Genomic DNA, 19,139 nt, shown 5'->3' with positions numbered 1-19,139 from the left:
GTGGAATCTGTATGGGTAGAGCTGAGAAATAATTTAAAAGCAGCACGGTAGCACAGTGGATAGAATTGTGGCTTCACAGCGCCAGGATCCCAGGTTCGATTCCCCTCTGGGTCACTGTCTGTGCGGAGTTTGGCACGTTCTCCCCGTGTGTGCGTGGGTTTCCTCCGGGTGCTCCAGTTTCCTCCCACAGTCCAAAGACATGCAGGTTAGGTGGATTGGTCATGCTAAATGGCTTTAGTGTCCAAAACGTTAGGAGGGGTTGTTGGGTTATGGGGATAGGGTGGAAGTGAGGGCTTAAGTGGGTCGGTGCAGACTCGATGGGCCGAACGGCCTCCTTCTGCACTGTATGTTCTATGTCTATGTAAATACCAAGGGGCAAAAACATTAGTGGATGTCACATATAGACCCCCAAACTGGTGAGGTTGGGAATGGCATTAAACAAGAAATTAGGGATGCATGTAATAAGGGAATACCGGTGATCATGGCTGATTTAATCTTCACATAGATTGGGCAAATCCAATTAGCCATAGAGGAGGAATTTCTGGAGTGTATACGGAATGGTTTTCTTGACCAATATGTGGAGGAACCAACTAGAGAGCAGGCCATCTTAGACTGGGTACTGTGTAATGAGAAGGGAACCATTGCCAATCTGCCTGTACGAGACCCCTTGGGGATGAGCGACCATAACATGATAGAATTTTCTATCAAGATGGAGAGTAAAGTAGTTGATTCGGAGACTAGGGTGCTTAATTTTAGTAAAGGGAACTCTGAGGATATGAGGTGTGAGTTGGCCTTGATAGATTGGGGAGAGTTACATAAAGGGATGACAGTGGATAGACAATAGCAAACATTCAAGGAACACATGGGGGAACTACAGCGACTGTTCATTCCTGTCTGGCACAAAAGCAAAGGAGGTAAGAGGGCCAATCCATGGCTCACAAAGGAAATTAGAAATAGTATCCCTAATAGATTGGCCAAGAAAAATAATAGGTCTGAGGATTGGGAGCAGTTTAGAATTCAGCAGAGAAGGACGAAGGGATTGATTAAGAAGGGGAATGTACAGTACGAAAGGAAGCTTGCAGGGGACAGAAAGACTGACACTAAGAGTTTCTACAGATATGTGAAGAGAAAGAGATTGGTAAAGAGAAATGTAGGCCCCCTACAGACAGAAACAGGGGACTGCATAATAAGGGACAAAGAAATGGCTGAGCAATTAAATACATACTTTGGTTCTGTCTTCACAAAAGAGGACACAAACCAGATACCAGAAATGTTGGAGAATGAAAGGTTTAGTGAGAGGGAAGAACTGAGGGAGATCGACATTAGTAGAGAAATGGTGCCGGGAAAACTGATGGGATTGAAGGTGGATAAATCCCCAGGGCCTGAGAATCTGCATCCCAGAGTGCTTAAGGAGGTGGCTCTGGAAATAGTGGATGCATTGGTGGTCATCTTCCGGGATTCTATAGACTCTGGAACTGTCCCTGCAGATTGGAGGGTAGCGCACGTCACTCCGATATTCAAAAACGGAAGTAGAGAGAAAGTAGGGAATTATAGACCAGTAAGCCTAACATCAGTATTGGGGAAAATGCTTGAATCCATCATTAAGGACTTTATAGCGGAACATTTAGAAAGCAGTGGCAGGATCAGTCAGAGTCAGCATGGATTTATGAAGGGAAAATCACAGCAAGATCTGGACAGGTTGGGCGAGTGGTCAAACCAATGGCAGATACAGTATAATTTGCATAAGTGTGAGGTTATTCATTTTGGAAGCAAAAACAGGAAGGCAGATAACTACCTGAATGGTTGTAAATTGGGAGAGGGGAGTGTGCAGGGGGACCTGGGTGTCCTTGTGCACAATTTGCTGAAGGTAAGCATGCAGGTGCAGCAGGCGGTAAAGAAGGCTAATGGTATATTGGGAGCAGTGTACGCAGTTTTGTTCTCCTTCTCTGAGGAAGGATGTTCTTGCTCTCGAGGGAGTGCAGCAAAGGTTTACCAGACTGATTCCTGGGATGGCGGGACTGTCATATGAGGAGAGATTGACTAGGTTGGGATTGTTCTCGCTGGAGTTCAGAAACATGAGGGGGGATCTCAAAGAGACTTATAAAATTCTAACAGCACGAGACTGGGTAGATGCAGGGAAGATGTTCACAATCATAGATGTGTCCAGAACCAGGGGTCACAGTCTGAGGATTAGGGCAGCACGGTAGCATTGTGGATAGCACAATCGCTTCACAGCTCCAGGGTCCCAGGTTCGATTCCGGCTTGGGTCACTGTCTGTGCGGAGTCTGCACATCCTTCCCGTGTGTGCGTGGGTTTCCTCCGGGTGCTCCGGTTTCCTCCCACAGTCCAAAGATGTGCAGGTTAGGTGGATTGGCCGTGATAAATTGCCCTTAATGTCCAAAATTGCCCTTAGTGTTGGGTGGGGTTACTGGGTTATGGGGATAGGGTGGAGGTGTTAACCTTGGGTAGGGTGCTCTTACCAGGAGCCGGTGCAGACTCGATGGGCTGAATGGCCTCCTTTTGCACTGTAAATTCTACGAAATCTATGATTCAGGGTAAACCATTTCAGACAGAGATAAGGAGACATTTCTTCACACAAAGAGTGGTGAGCCTGTGGAATTCATTACCACAGGAAGTAGTTGATGCTAAAACTTTGAATATATTCAAGAGGCGACTGGATATAGGACTTGGGAAGAATGGGATCAAAGGCTATGGGGAGAAAGCAGGATTAGGCTATTGAGTTGGATGATCAGCCATGATCGTGATGAATGGCGGAGCAGGCTCGAAGGGCCAAAAGGCCTCCTCCTGCTCCTATCTTCTATGTATCTATGTACCGTACCACCCAAAGACTTTCATTTATATTGCACCTTTCATGACTGTATCCCAGAGCCCTTTACAGCCAATGAAGTGCTTTTGAAGTGTAGTCACTGTTGTAATGTAGAGAACACGGCAGCCAATGTACACACAGCAAGGTCCCGGAGAACAGCAATGCGATAATGACCAGACAGTCCACATTTGTGATGTTGATGGAGGGATAACTATTGGCCTGGACACCCTGCTCATCTTCAAAATGGTGCCATGGGATATTTTATGCTCACCTGAGAAGGCAAACCGGGCCTCAGTTTAACGACTCATCCAAGATAAAGGCACCTTTCACAGTGGGGCACTCCCTCCCAACAGCACTGTCCAGTCAGCCTAGAAGTTGCACTCAACTTCCTGACATAATAATTGAATTCACAACTTTCTGACTCAGGAAATGTTGTGTTATTCACGGAGACACAGCTCAAGTCCTGAAGTGAATGAATGAATGAAAATCGCTTATTGTCACGAGTAGGCTTAAATGAAGTTACTGTGAAAAGCCCCTAGTCGCCACATTCCGGCGCCTGTCCGGGGAGGCTGGTACGGGAATCGAACCGTGCTGCTGGCCTGCTTGGTCTGCTTTAAAAGCCAGCGATTTAGCCTTGTGAGCTAACCCAGCCCCCTAAGTGGGACTTAAACCTTATGGCCAGAGGCAAGGGCACGGTAACAAGGTCACAGTCATGAAGCATTAAATCTGTTTCTCTCTCTATAGATGCTGCCAGACCAGACCTGTACAAACTATGTACAGCAGCACAAACATTTCACAAAGCACTAAAGTGAATTTTAAAGCAGAGAGGCAGTGGCGTTAATCACATCTAAGCATGATTAAAGTCCTGGCAAAACTTTTCACGAAGAGGTAGAAAGAGAGGTCGAGAGGGAGGTAGAGAGAAAAAGCTTTTGGTGGCAAAAGATTAGGAACAAAGTGACTGAGTGAACAGCTTCAAACAGCGGAGTAGAGAGAAGGAACTGGACAGTGAGCCAGAGGACATTCCCAGCCACGAGGAAAGATTGTTTACACTGGAACTGGGGAGGTTGAGGGGAGATTCAATCGAGGTGATTCAAAATGTGTGGGGACCAGATAAGAGTGGATACCATGGTCCCATTTTCGAGGGTAATGAGGTCAATAACCAGGACAGAGGAGATATGTAATTGGTATAAAGCTCAGGGGAGAGTTGAGGAGAAATGTTTCCACCCAGTGGATGGTGGAGGACTCAGGGTAACCAACATCCCAGATTTTCCAGGACCGTCCTGTAATTTGGCCTCTTGTCCCGCGTTCAGGGTCAGGCTTGCGTTTGATCCGGGAATCCGTCTGCCCTGGATTTCTACAGCAGGCACTGTTCCTGTGTGTGTTGGGCATGCTGTCTATTCTATTCAGGGCTGCCCGTGCTGGGTGAGTGGCAGGGCCCAAGCTGGCAGCAGCAGAATGGGGCCGGGTGGCATGGCTGCGGGTCCGTCCCCTCCAGGCCCATCCTTGGGAGGAGGCACCAGTATTCCCACAGCCTCCCAACCCTCCCAGGGGCTGACTGCACGCACCACTCATGATAATGGTGCACCTTATTGATCTACCCAGGGTTGCTCACCTTGGGAGGGCTGGAAGTAACTGTCTGGAAGGACAGGCGGAAACATGAATCATATTTAAAATCCTCCCCACTGGGCCTGGGCTGGGGTCCCGGCTGGGCCTGGGCTGGGGGCTCGGCTGGGCCTGGGGTCTCGACCGGGCCTGGGCTGGGGGCTCGGCTGGGCCTGGGCTGGGGTCCCGGCTGGGGCTGGGGTCCCGGCTGGGCCTGGGCTGGGGGCTCGGCTGGGCCTGGGCTGGGGTCCCGGCTGGGCCTGGGGTCCCGGCTGGGCCTGGGCTGGGGGCTCGGCTGGGCCTGGGCTGGGGGCTCGGCTGGGCCTGGGCTGGGGTCCCGGCTGGGCCTGGGCTGGGGTCCCGGCTGGGCCTGGGCTGGGGTCCCGGCTGGGCCTGGGGTCCCGGCTGGGCCTGGGCTGGGGGCTCGGCTGGGCCTGGGCTGGGGGCTCGGCTGGGCCTGGGCTGGGGTCCCGGCTGGGCCTGGGCTGGGGTCCCGGCTGGGCCTGGGCTGGGGTCCCGGCTGGGCCTGGGCTGGGGTCCCGGCTGGGCCTGGGCTGGGGGCTCGGCTGGGCCTGGGGTCTCGGCTGGGCCTGGGCTTGGGTCCCGGCTGGGCCTGGGCTGGGGTCCCGGCTGGGCCTGGGCTGGGGGCTCGGCTGGGGGCTCGGCTGGGGGCTCGGCTGGGCCTGGGCTGGGGTCCCGGCTGGGCCTGGGCTGGGGTCCCGGCTGGGCCTGGGCTGGGGGCTCGGCTGGGGTCTCGGCTGGGCCTGGGCTTGGGTCCCGGCTGGGCCTGGGCTGGGGTCCCGCCTGGGCTGGGGCTCGGCTGGGCCTAGGCTGGGGGCTCGGCTGGGCCTGGGCTGGGGGCTCGGCTGGGCCTGGTCCTGGGCTGGGCTGGGGTCTTGGGCTGGGCTGGGAGGATGGGCTGAATGGCCTCCACTGTTTCTATGGAGACGCAGAAGCCCCGCCCCATCGCAGACCCCGCCCCTCGGTGTCACCGGGCGTTTGCGCCCTCTGACCCGGAGCCGGAAGTGAGTGCGGGCCGCGGGTGTCATGGCGGCCGGGGCTCGGCTGGAAAACGCTAACCCGCTGATTTACGGGCGGAGTTCGGAGCGGCCGCTCACCGCCCGCGAGCAGGAGGAGGAGGCGGTGGATCCCATCGACTCCAGGGAGATCTTCGATATCCGGCAGCGGGAAACCCGCAGGGTGCAGTGTGGCGGGAGAGGGGAGGGATGGTGGTGGTGATAGACGGAGGGGTGGTGAAGGGAATTGAGGAGCGGGGAGAAGGTGTGGTGAAGTGGGGGACGGAGGTGAGGGAGAGTGACGGGGGTGAGGGAGGGGTGACGGGGGTGAGGGAGGGGTGACGGGGGGGGGTGAGGGGTGAGGGAGGGGGCGGGTGAGGGAGGGGGGACGGGGGTGAGGGAGGGGGCGGGTGGGGGACGGGAGGGAGGGGGCGGGTGGGGGATGGAGTGAGGGAGGGGACGGGAGTGAGGGAGGGGGCGGGGTGGGGGACGGGAGGGAGGGGGGCGGGTGGGGGATGGGAGTGAGGGAGGGGACGGAGTGAGGGAGGGGACGGGAGTGAGGGAGGGGGCGGGTGGGGGACGGGAGTGAGGGAGGGGGCGGGGTGAGGGAGGGGGCGGGGGGGGACGGGAGTGAGGGAGGGGGCGGGTGCGGGAGGGGGGGTGGGGGATGGGGGTGAGGGAGGGGAGTGGGTGGGGGAGGGGGCGGGTGGGGGATGGGGGTGAGGGAGGGGGCGGGTGGGGGATGGGGGTGAGGGAGTGGGGCGGGTGAGGGAGGGGGGTTGGGGACGGAGGGAGGGAGGTGGGGGACGGAGTGAGGGAGGGAGGTGAGGGGGCGACAGAGGTGAGGGGGGATGGAGGACGGAGGTGAGGGGGGGATGGAGGTGAGGGAGGGAGGTGGGGGACGGAGGTGAGGGAGGAGGTGGGGGGGAGTGGGGGATGGAGGGGGGAGGGTGGTGGGGTGGGGGACGGAGGTGAGGGGGGTGTGGAGGATCAAAGAATCTACAGTGCAGAAGATCTGCACTGGCCCTTGGACAGAGCACCCTATGCCCGTAACCCCATCCAAACTTTTTGAACACCAAGGGCAATTTAGCACGGCCAGTCCACCTAACCTGCACGTCTTTGGACTGTGGGAGGAAACCGGAGCACCCGGAGGAAACCCACACAGACACGGGGGGGGGGGGGGGGGGGGGGGAGAGAAGACATGGGGAATGTGTGTCGTGATGGAAGGGGAGAACCAGGAACATGCTTTGTGATGGTGATTTTACTTGTGTTGTTTTTAGTCATTAACCTGAAAATCAAACTCGTTTCTGCCCCGCTCGCCACTGAGAGCCTGAGTTTAATAAAGGGGTGGCTTTTCCCCAGGGGTGCACATCCCCTGAGTGAATGTTGCTTACACATGCTGCTGTAGAAAGTTTCCTTGACGTGTTTACATCTGATCAGATCGATCAACGACCCTGAGCATCCATTAAGTCTGGAGGAGTTAAATGTTGTAGAACAGCTTCGAGTTAACGTAAGTATTCTTTAATGGTCATTGTTCTAAACTAAGATTGCATTATATTTTCAGGTGTTGGGTAAGTTATAAAGACAGCTTCGCACAACTAAACTTCACTGAAAATCAGGAGTGTGTCTGCCAACTTTCTAAAGTGTAAGCTGTGGGGCAGGGATTGACCTTCGAAATCCTGAACACTTCATTTAGATAGTGTGGGACTTTTATTTTGCCTTTTATGAGAATCGGTAGTCCGGTTGGTTGGAGGTGTAAAAAAGACGACTTTATTGTTAATTATTCACTGGTACATATTTGAATAAGAACTGAATAAAAACTTAGAAACAAAACATCAAACAATACATAAAAAAGTCAAGCACATGACAAAAAGTATAAGCGCAAAAAGAAATCACTTTAAACACAAACAAACAGATATATGATTTAATAATTCAGAAACAAAAGACCTCTGCCTCAATGTCCTATCTTTTAAAAAAATAAATTTAGAGTACCCAATTCATTTTTTCCAATTGAGGGGCATTTTAGCGTGGCCAATCCACCTACCCAGCACATCTTTGGATTGTGGGGGCGAAACCCACACAAACACGGGGAGAATATACAAACTCCGCACAGACAGTGACCTGGGGCAGGGATCGAACCTGGGACCTCGGCGCTGTGAGGCAGCAGGGTTAACCACTGCGCCACCGTGCTGCCCGACAGGGTCCTATCTTTAAGGGAATTCCTATCTTGGGTTTAACTCCACAGGGACACCAAGGCCTCGCTGAGTATTCACCTCTCACTTTGCACCCATTCAAATAATAATCTGCCTTCCTATTTTTGCTCACCTCTGGTTCTTCTGAAACACGAAGAATATAAATGCAATTCACTCAGCCTCTCATCATAGGGACCGATTTAGTGAACCTTCGCTGTACCACCTCCAATCCTTCCTTAAATATGGTGAGCAAAACTGCACTGTACTCCAGGTGTGGTCTCACAAAGTGTTGTGCAATTGTAGCAAGAATCCTATTCTTGTTCTTCAATCTCTACAATAAAACATGCTATTTACCTTTTTTTTAAAATTTAGAGTGCCCAATTCATTTCTTTCCAATTAAGGATCAATTTAGTGTGGCCAATCCACCTAACCTGCACATCTTTGGGTTGTGGGGGCGAAACCCACACAAACACGGGGAGAATGTGCAAACTCCACACGGACGGTGACCCAGAGCCGGGATTGAACGTGGGACCTCGGCACCGTGAGGCAGCAGCTAACCCACTACGCCACCATGCTGCCCTATATTTACCTTCCTTATTGTTTACTGTACATGCATTCTAAATTATATTTCTGTACAAATACGTCCCAAGGTAGGGTGCACTTTCAGTCGGCCGGTACATACTCGATGGTCCGAATGGCCTTCTGCACTGTGGGGATTCTCTGGATTCTAACTCAACATCAGTATTGATAAGTTTCATGTTTTTAAATGATATTCTGCTTTTCTGTTCTTACAACCAAAATGAATAACACCTCGCTTCCCTGTTATATTCCATCGGCCATCTACTTATCCCCTCGCGTAACCTGTCTAAATCCTTGTGCAACCACTTTGTGTCTTCCTTGCAGCTTACATTCCCACGTACCAGGGAGGACATTAAGCCTGCTGTGTCTGTGCTGGTTCGGTATGAGCAACCGCCCAATGCCATCCCCTAACCCTTTGCCTGCAGCTTTTCTTTTTCAGTTAATGATCCAGTTCCGTTTTCCAGTTGAAGGTCTCAATTAAAGGTTGCCTTCATCACAGCCTCAGGCATTCTGCACTGTAAATTCTATGTAATTCAAGATGCAAACCACTCCCTGTTTGAAAAAGTTTTTCCCTCATTTGCTAATCACCTTAAATCTGTGCCCCCTGGTCCTAACTATGTATTGTTAACAAACTTCACTCTGCTACCCGGACCAATATTTAGCTTTCAACCCAATAACATTTGAATATCTGCCCCTCATATCGTGGGCAGCATGGTCGCACAGTGGTTTGCATAGTTGCTACACAGCGCCAGGTTCTCAAGTTCGATTCCCAGTTGGGTCACTGTCTGTGCGGAGTCTGCACGTTCTCCCCGTGTGTGCGTGGGTTTCCTCCGGGTGCTCCAGTTTCCTCCCACAGTCCAAAGATGTGCGGGTTAGGTGGATTGGCCATGCTAAATTGCCCTTGGTGACCACAAACTTTAAGTGGGGTTACTGGGTTACAGAGATAGGGTGCAGGTGTTGGCTTAAGTAGGGCGCCCTTTCCAAGGGCCGGTGCAGACTCGATGGGCTAAATGGCTTCCTTCTGTACGGTAAATTCTATGATCTATGTGGGAGCTTCCTGTGCACAAATTGACTACATTTGCTGCTTCAAAAAGTACTTCATCAAGAGCTTTGGGACATTATATTTACAAATTGAGGTGTTGGCAAGATAGATGTAAACAAATTTAAAAAACATGGATTGGCCATGCTAAATTGCCTGTAGTGTCCTAAAATGTAAGGTTGGGGGGTGGGGGGTGGGGGGGGGGGGGGGGGGGGGGGTTGTTGGGTTACAGGTATAGGGTGGATACGTGGGTTTGAGTAGGGTGATCATTGCTCGGCACAACATCGAGGGCCGAAGGGCCTGTTCTGTGCTGTACTGTTTTATATGTTCTAAATTATTTAAACTGAACAATTTTACTTGTGTTGAGTGACTGATCTAAGTGTAAAAGTGGGCCCTGTCTGTGATATATAAATTGGCATTGTTGCAAATTGTGCAATATTATTTCTCATGTCAATTTTGAATTTAGCGAGGGAGAGTGGGTGTACTGGGACTGCAGTCAGAGATTCTGGAATCATGAAACCGCTCTCGCCAGGGCTCGACCTAACCTCTGCTGCCTTATTCGCACCAAATCCTGCCCATCCATCATCCCTGTCCTCACTAACCTACATTGCTTTCTGATTCAGCCTCATTAACATTTTTAAAATTCTCATCCTCAATATCAAATTCCTCCTTGGTGTGCCACTCCCAATCTCCTGTAACCTCCTCCAGCCTTCCAGCCCTCCCATATCTGCACTCCAGCACTCCATCAATTCTGGAACATTTCCTGATTTTAATCGTTCCTCCATCGATAGTCGTGCCTTCAGGTCCTGGACCCTGAGCTCTGAAACTTCCTGAGTAAACTTGTCGATCTCACTCTTCCTCTGAGACTCAGTGGACTTGACCATTGAAAGGTGTTCCCAGTTTACTGGACTGAACTTGATTTTTCTGTCTCTACCAGGTGACTGATCATGAGAACAGTGTGTCTGTGGCCTTCACTCCCACAATCCCTCACTGTAGTATGGCTACACTGATTGGTTTATCCATTAAAGTCAAGTTGCTACGCTCGCTGCCTGCACGCTTCAAGGTGAGAGTTAATTACCTGATAATCAGTGTGTTGGGACAGAGAAATTAAATACCTTGCACTAGTCTTCACGGTGGAAGACACCAAATAGAAGGAAAACTCAGTCTGTGTTATGCTAATATACTCAAAAGGTTTGATAGAGAAGGAAAGGAGGTGGTGTTTGTCGTAACTCAGGGAAAAGAGATAAATCCAGATGATTCTGAATTTGACATTCCTCAAATTAGATTGGACAATGAGGAAGTAATAAGAAATTGGAATAAATTACTGAGTTACCTTCTGGAGGAAAATCAAAATGACCTCAAAGAGTTATTACAGTCACATAGAGCTGTATGTGGGAATAAATTGGGAAAGTAATTATACACGATGTAGAAAATACTGCTCCAATTAAGCAACAACGATACAGGCCCAATCCACTAAAGTTAGCACAGGTACAAAAGGAGATTGAAAGCATGCTTAAGAATGATATCATCAAAGTGAGTTGCAGCAATTGGAGCTTCCCTATTGTGATGATACCAAAGGCGGATAGAGCACAATGATTGTGTGTGGACTATAGAAAAGTCAAAGTAGTTATGAAATCAAATTTTTATTTCTATTCTCCATTTGGAAGACTGGTGAAAAGGTGGGACAAGCGAATTTTATGAGCTAACTTGACTTGTGTTAAAGGATAAAGTGCCTTTAACAGACAGGGTGAAGGAAGTTTCGGCTTTTGGTTTGCATCAGTTTAAAGTTCTGCCATTTGGAATGAAGAATGCACCAGCAACATTGCAAAGATTAACCATCAAGGTCATTTCTGGACGAAACAATTGTGCCGTATACATTGACGATTTGATGATGTTCGGTCAGATGTGAAGGAGCATTTGGAATACTTGGAGGAATTATTCGATTAGTTACAGGAGGCTAGTAACCTTGGTTAAAAGTGAATTTGCAAAAGCTCAAGTCACGTTCTTAGGCCATACAATTGGACAGGGTCAGATGGAGTCGCGGAACGTGAAAACGGAAGCTATCGGGGAGTTTCCAATACCATCAACAAGGAGAGAGGTTCTGATTAATTCTACTGGAAATTCGAGTCAAATTTTAGCCGTGTGGCTGCTCCACTGACTGAACTTCTGAAAAAGCACCGGAGATTTCAGTGACGTCAGAATCCCAAGAATTCCCATCGCTTCTCAGCCTTTTGTCTAAGATCAAGCCCAAGATGAGGTGAAATGCCTTTTCTTGTCAGCTTGGGTCCTGTATGTCTCTCTTGTGGAGACCATGAACTGGCTTCAATTTGAATTTGAATTGGTTTTTAGAACAAGCAATGAGATGGATTAAGGGTTTGCCCAGTCCACTCTGCGCATTGGCTTTGTAACTTTAAGGATGGGATTTTAAAAATTTCAAAAAAGAATCATAAATCCCTACAGTGCAGAAGTAGAGTTGGATGATCAGCCATGATCGTGATGAATGGCGGAGCAGGCTCGAAGGGCTAAAAGGCCTCCTCCTACTCCGATCTTCTATGTATCTATGAGGCCATTCAGCCCATCAGGTCTGCACCGACCCTTCAAAAGAGCACCCTACTTATGCCCATACCCCTCCCTATTCCTGTAATCCCACCTAACCTTTGGACACTAAGGGCAATTGATCATGGCCAATCCACAAAACCTGCACATCTTTGGACTGTGGGAGGAAACAGGAGCACCCGGAGGAAATCCACGCAGACATTGGGAGAACGTGCACACATCACAGTCGCCCAAGTCTGGAATTGAACTTGGGTGCATGGTGCTATGGGCCAACAGTTTAAGCAAGGAATTTAAGGTGGCATTTGATGTAGTGGTGTGGGCATTAGTGTAGTACTGTTGCAGGAAGACGGCAAAGGAATCAAAAGGCCTGTTTGTTCATTTTCTCGGAAACTAAATATTCATCGAGAAGGAAACATTGGGTTTGGTACTGGCATTACAACATTTACATTGCTAACAATTCAGCATCAGTGACAATTGTATATACAGACCATAATCCATTACAGTTTTGGGAAACGTTTAAGGATTGAAATGCAAAACTGTTCAGATGGAGTTTATTGCTACAAACATTTAACTTAAAAATTATTCATGTAGCAGGAAGAGAAAACGTGATTGTAGATGCTTTATCACAACTTTGAAATGTGAGGAGACCGGAACGTTCAATGGTGCAAAAGAAAGACTTAAATGGGCTAACCCTAATGTTTAAATTTGCATTATTACATGTAAAATAATGTATATTTCTATATTAGTTGTGTTCAGTAATGAGAAATCTTTAGAGTTGAAAGGATTTGGAAAATGAAGCCATCATTTTATATTGCTGGTTCATTTCATTTTGGAGGAAGGTGTGATGAATGTCGGAATTTCAGATATATTGTATATATTTGTTGCAGTAGGGGTTAGAAGCCTGGGTTATTGTGCATGTGACTGCTGCAGTAGTGTTTTTAAAAATCCTGGTTTGCAAGGTAACTATCTTTTTGGGTTTTACGATGCAATTAGAGCATCGTAAAAGCTTGGGCTAATGGATTTGTGCCTGGATTAAGAGTGTTTCCTGTGGGATAGTTAATTAGATACATTGTGTTCGGTTGGTAAGATGATGTAACAAATGCGAGGAGCTAGAGCACCAGGAATTTTACAGAAAAGCAGCTCAGTTCTAGATTGGGATGTGAACAGAAGACAAGAATTAGCTCTGAAGGCAGTTCAGTTAAAGGCAGGTCATGCCCCAATTCCTAAAGACATGGGGGTGGCGAAGGAGCTGCTCAGGTTTATGGAGCAGATGGAAGATGCGGATCCGTGGAGACTTTGACACGAGGGAGAAGGAGTTCTCCTTTTTCTCACGTGTACTGGGTTTGCTCCCGCATTGACTTTTTTATAGTAGGTAAGGTGCTGCTCCCTGGGGTGGTGGGGTTGGAACGTACAGCAGTTGTCACACCACACTATGTGGATTTGTTTGGAGAGGGGTTACGCTAGGACCCCTATGGAGGGTGGATGTGGCATTGTGGGTGGATATGGGGGCGTGTGAGAGAATAGCCACTGCAATCGGGAAGTATGTGGAGTTTAAAATGAGCAAGGAGGACTTGCCTTCCATGTTCTGGGAGGCGTTAAAGGTGGTAAGTTGGGGAGAGCTGATCTCGATTGAGACTCAGGCGGGAAGGATGGACAGACAGAGGCTGGTAGGCGCTATTCTGGCGGTGAACTACCCCAAAGGAGGAATTGTTGAGTGAGAGGATCAAGCACCAGATGTAGTTTGAATTAGTATCGACGGGCAAGGCAGTCACGTACGAGGGGTGTTCTATGAGCATGGTGAGAAGGCCAGTAGGCCTCCTGGGAGATAGTGCAAATTAAGAACCGGGGGTGGGGGGGAGAAAATGCAGGGGTTGGAGGAGGTGCATTGTAATATTATCTTTATTGTCACAAGTAGACTTGCATTAACACTGCAATGAAGTTACTGTGAAAATCCCCCAGTTGCCACATTCCGGCGCCTGTTCGGGTACACAGAGGGAGAATTCAGAATGTCGAATTCACCTAACAAGCATGTCTTTCGGGACTTGTGGGAGGAAACCGGAGCACCCGGAGGAAACCCACGCAGACACAGGGAGAACGTGCAGACTCCACACAGACAGAGACCCAAGCCGGGAATCAAACTCAGGACCCTGGCGCTGTGAAGCAACAATGGTAACCACTGTGCTACCGTGCTAGGCAGTCTGGGAAAGTTTATGGACTTCTGTCTCTCTGATCCTGAAGAACAATAAGGATCCAGAGGAGTGTGGGTCATATCAGCCTACATCTCTGTTTAACGCCGATGCAAAGTTATTGACAAATGTGCTGGTCTCTAGCTTGGAGGATTGTTGTCAGATGGGAATTGTGAAGGGCTGACAATTGTCGGCCAATATAAGAGGAGTTTTGAATGTGGTGATGTCACCCCCAGCGATTTCGGAATTGGACATAATAACCACCTTGGACACAGAGAAAGTACTCGATCGAGTAGAATGGGAGTATGAGATACTGGGACGGTTTGGGTTTGGACCTAGGATCTTGTCTTGCATCAGATTGTTGTATAAGGCCCCCACTACAAGTGTTTGTATCAACGCATTAAGCTCTGGGTACTTTAGATTATATAGGGGAACAAGGCAGTGGTGTCCACTCTCCCCGTTACTTTGTGCATTGGCAATTGAACCTCTGGCTATTTCACTGAGGTCGTCAAGAGATTGGAAAGGTATAGAGAGGGGAGGTATGGAGCATCGCGTATCCCTACACTTATTGTTGTATGTAACAGACTCTACAGTGTGGGAAGATTATGGAGATATTGAGCAAGTTTGGATCGTTTTCAGGTTATAAGCTCAGTGCAGGGAAGAGTGAGGTGTTTCCGGTGAAGGGGGATTTGAAAAGGTGGGATACTCTCTCGTTATCATTGGCGGGATGAGTTGAAACTGTGAAAGTGATGGTCCTTCCAAAATTCTTATTTATAGTCGAGAGTCTCCCAGTCTTGGGGCAGATGGAGGACGCCTCCTGTACAAGGTGGTGTTTGAGGACACAGGTGACGGCTCCGCTTCTCTTCTCGCCGGCCAGGTACTCTACCGACCCGGTAATAATAGCCTCCTGAGGAGTTTGGAACCAGTTTAGGCAACATTTTACGCTGGAGTCAATGCCGTTAAGGGCATTGATATGTGGGAACCATAGCTTTATCCCGGCAGGATTGGACTCGTCATACAAGGCCTGGGAGGGTGTAGAGAGGGTTAGGGATTTATTCGTGGAAGGTAGGTTTGTGGGGCTGGAGGAGCTGGTGGATTGGTTTCAGCTTCTGGGGGTATTTACAAGTGAGGAACTTTGATCAGAAGGAGCATTCAACGTTTCCTCAGTTGCCACCCCTCTCACTAATGGATATGGTGGTTTATTCCGATGAGATAGGGGAGGGGAAGATCTCCAATGTCTATGAGCAGTTGATGGAGAGGGAAAGAACTTCGTGGGAGGAGATGAAGAGAAAATGTGAGGAAGAGTTGGGTTGTGCAATTGAGGGGGGGGGGGGGGTGGTATGTGGAATGAGGAATTCACACAGGGTAAACTCTACCTCCTCGTGTGTGAAAGTGAGCCTGATCCAGTTTGAAGTGGTGCACAAAACGCGAATGTGTGGGTTATTTCCGGAGGTGGAGGGCCGATGTGAGCATTGTCCAAGGGGGGCCAGCCAACCACACTCGCATGTTTTGGTCCTGCCCTAAATTAGGGACGGTCTGGGAGTCCTTTTTTGACACTGTCAAGAGATTTGGGGGATAAAGGTGGCACTGTGCTCGTGGGTGGCGATATTTGGGATGTCGGATGAACTGGCGCTGCAAGAAGGGAAAAGGACCGATGTGTTGGCCTTTGCCTCCCTGATAGCCTGGAGGTGAATTCTGCTGGGGTGGTGGGCCCCGGAGGCGCCGCGGGCAGTGACTTGGGTGACGGCGAGAAAATGAAGTCCGCCGTTGGGGGGCCCGAAGAGAGGTTCTATTCGAGGTGGCGGCTGTTAGTCTCCAGCAATTGGGAGTGCGGTTAGCAGAAAAGAGGGAAATAGGATGGTGTTTGTTATAAAAATCATATAAAGTTGAGTGATTGTTCTGTACATTGTAAAATGTCCTGAATAAAAATATTTTCTAAAAAGAATTACCAAATGCTTTTGGGTAAATATACAAGATGGGAACTTCCCTGGGGATTTAGTGGGAAGTTGCATTACTGCTGCAGAAATGGTGCCAGGAATCAGTGAAGTTCAAGGTTCAATCACTAATCTGAGGTGAATCTGGGCAGGGAGTGGGCAGCATTTCGCTGGGTACCATTCTATGTTTCTAAGGCAGGAAGATGTTTATTGATTTCAGACACCTCTATTCACAATGCTGTTTCAGTGACAGCCGGAAATCCAGTCCCCCATGCCTCCTGCCTTATACTTTCCAGGATTGTGCTTGGGTTTGAATTTCTAACATTCAACTATTCTTCTGCAGGTAGACGTCCACATCACTCCTGGAACCCATGCTTCTGAACATGCAGGTGAGCTGTGTCTGCGTGGAGACGCTGTGTGTGTGTGCGCGTTCATAAAAGGTGTGTGTGTGTGCGTGCGTACGTACACGTGTGTGTGTATACACGCGTGGACATGTGGGTGTGTGCGCGCGCGTAGACGTGTGTGCCCGCGCGCGTAGGCGTGAGTGTGCGGGCGTAGACATGTGTGCGTGCGCGCGTAGACGTGTGTGCACATGCGTGCGTAGACGTGTGTGTAGACATTTGTGTGCGCGCGCGTAGACGCTGGGTGTGTGCGCGCGCATAGACGTGTGTATATGTGCCCGTGCGCGCATAGACGTGTGCGCGCGCGCGCGCGTAGACGCGTAGGTGTGTGTGCGCGCGCGCGAAGACGTGCAGGCGTAGACGTGTGTGCGTGCGCGCGTAGACGTGTGTGCGTGCGCGTGTAGACGTGTGTGCGTGCGCGCGTAGACGTGTGCGTGCGCGTGTAGACGTGTGCGTGCGCGCGTAGACGTGTGTGCGTGCGCGAGTAGACGTGTGTGTAGACGTTTGTGTGCGCGCGCATAGACGCTGTGTGCGTAGACGTTTGTGCGCGTGGGTAGACGCTGTGTGTGTGCGAGGGTAGAAGCTGTGTGAAGCGCGCGCATAGACGTGTGTGCACGCTGTGTGAAGTGTGAGCGCGAGTACACGCTGTGTGAGGTGCACGCGCGTACAGGCTGTGACGTGTGCGCACGCGCATCGTGTAGACACTGTGCGCGCAGAAAATAGTGGATCAGTCCTTGTAATCTATGACATTTCAGACTGCAGTGTCTCCAGACGTGTCATGCAACTGTGCTGGGAGGTGGAGAACTAATTGAGGATCTTCATCCCCAGTTTCTTTAGCTAAACTCCTTGTTCAGGATAAAGCATTCATTAACCCAGAATCTCCAAGTTAGACCGAGCACCGTGGTGGAGGGGGAAATGTGGGATATAGAACGAGTACCCAGCAGGGAGGTGGGACCGTGAAGTGGACATGGAGTTCTTGCATTGCGCTGAATAAAACCTTCTCTTTTTCCCAGTGAATAAGCAGTTGGCTGATAAGGAACGCGTGGCGGCCGCTCTGGAAAACTCTCACCTACTGGAGGTTGTTAACCAGTGTCTGTCCGACAGATTGTGACCAAATCGCAGTGAGATTCGCCTGAAAAAAGACACTTGCAGCTGTAAACAATCACAACAGTTGTGATCCCTGACCCTATCTGAGGATCTCTGCTGACTCGCTGTGGTTTCCAAGATGTCTGGAGTTCCTGAACATGACACAACCCCCAAAACAGGGCTTCCTGCGTCTTACATCTGTAAGTCAATTCACCAGCTGTGCCATTGTGTAGATGGAGAATGAGTCATTGAAGAACACACAAATCGATGACCTCTCACTCCTCACTTCTCCTGGAATGTTTTCTGCTTGTTTTTTTGCCCGTCTGCAGGTCAGTTAATGAAGGAGGGGAAAGAAGAGACAGTTTCAGCAAGCCCTGAATTTGTGAGGGGGGTTACTAGTATCCACCTCTGCTTAACCCTTCCCTGCAGTTGGATGACTGCAGTCAGGCAGTAGGGGTGCAGTTTGGGAGTTTCTGGTGCTTTAAATATGAACCCTCGTCCCAAAATTCCCTGGCACGCATATCGCCCCTTCTCTCACGCACCCAGTTCTACTCATTGACACACGTCCTCTTGCACACTCGCACAGAGACTTGCACTTAAACACACACTCAGACCCCACGCTCATGTGTGAGAAACATTGGGACAAGTGACATCGTCTGGATGAGCTGACATCACGCTATGTTTTTCTGTTTCGACTGAGTTTGTTACCTGAATGTAACATTCCACCCCGCCTCGTCAATTTAATTTAGGTAAAACCGATCCACGGTAAGCTCAATACAGTAAAAGTCAAGCGATTTGAGCGAGCTCTGCTTTTTTCCAGCATTTATGTTCTGGGTTTTTGAACGGAGTGAGAATTTTTCATTTGTTTTTAATCATGCTCCCACAGTTTTCCTGTTCAGTCGGGTATTGTGCAGAATTGTCTGTTCCCACTAGATGGTGCCACCGCTGTGATTAAGATGCCAAATGTGCACAACCATGTCTCACTCCTGCCAGTGAATGTGTGAAACCTGACTCAATAAAAGCTTAGCTGAGCTGATTAAGTTGCATTTTGCTCCTGTTTTTTTCCTGGATCCTGGTGTGTCAACAACCGCTTCCCGATCTGTTTGGTCCACATGGGCTGCCTCTGCATTGATTGCTGCATCTCCTGTTTCGGATTTATTCTTCTCTTGGGGGGGGGGGGGGGGGGGGGAGGTGTGAGAGGGTTGTTTGCTGGAGGGGGGGGGGAGTGGGAGGGTGGTTTGCTGGAGAGGGGGGCTGGGAGGGTGGGGGGGGGGAGTGGGAGGGTGAGGGGGGAGTGGGAGGGTGAGGGGGGAGTGGGAGGGTGAGGGGGGAGTGGGAGGGTGAGGGGGGAGTGGGAGGGCGAGGGGGGGAGTGGGAGGGCGTGGGGGGAGTGGGAGGGCTGGGTGGGGGGGGAGTGGGAGGGTGGGGGGAATTGTGAGGGTGTGGGGGAGTGGGAGGGTGTGGGGGAGTGGGAGGGTGGTGGGGTGGGGGAGGGTGGAGGGGAGGGTGTGGGGGAGTGGGAGGGTGGTGGGGAGTGGGAGGGTGGGGGGGAGTGGGTGGGAGGGTGAGGGGGGAGTGGGAGGGTTAGGGTGGGAGGGGGGGGGGGGGAGTGGGAGGGTGGGGAATGGGGAGGGTTTGAACTGAGTTTTCCAGAACTGGTCAGTGAGATTTAAACTCTTGTGTTTCCAGCGAATGGGGATGGCACGATAGCACAATGGTTA

The 19,139-nt window shown here is 50.3% G+C and overlaps 1 protein-coding gene across 1 annotated transcript; it reads left to right on the top strand.

Annotated features, from left to right (window-relative positions):
• The first annotated feature begins 5,420 nt into the window (after window positions 1-5,420).
• On the top strand, window positions 5,421-18,462 carry ciao2b (cytosolic iron-sulfur assembly component 2B). The gene is made up of 5 exons (XM_038806213.1): window positions 5,421-5,603; window positions 6,876-6,955; window positions 10,193-10,318; window positions 16,275-16,320; window positions 17,346-18,462. Exons 1-5 carry the CDS (start codon window positions 5,477-5,479, stop codon window positions 17,441-17,443), a joined length of 477 nt encoding a protein of 158 aa, XP_038662141.1. The 5' UTR covers window positions 5,421-5,476; the 3' UTR covers window positions 17,444-18,462.
• Window positions 18,463-19,139: the final 677 nt, after the last annotated feature.

The sequence above is a fragment of the Scyliorhinus canicula genome, chromosome 9 (assembly GCF_902713615.1).
Source record: "Scyliorhinus canicula chromosome 9, sScyCan1.1, whole genome shotgun sequence".
Taxonomy (NCBI): Eukaryota; Metazoa; Chordata; class Chondrichthyes; order Carcharhiniformes; family Scyliorhinidae; genus Scyliorhinus; species Scyliorhinus canicula.
The sequence above is the reverse complement of the archived record's forward strand: the minus strand, read 5'-3'. Positions and strand labels throughout refer to the sequence as shown.

Excerpts from the sequence above, each read along its gene's own strand:
- ciao2b (XM_038806213.1), top strand. The coding sequence starts at position 5,477 with ATGGCGGCCGGGGCTCGGCTGGAAAACGCTAACCCGCTGATTTACGGG. Across the intron at positions 5,604-6,875 it reads CGACTCCAGGGAGATCTTCG|ATCTGATCAGATCGATCAAC; the intron begins ATATCCGGCAGC and ends TGACGTGTTTAC. Across the intron at positions 6,956-10,192 it reads TAGAACAGCTTCGAGTTAAC|GTGACTGATCATGAGAACAG; the intron begins GTAAGTATTCTT and ends TGTCTCTACCAG.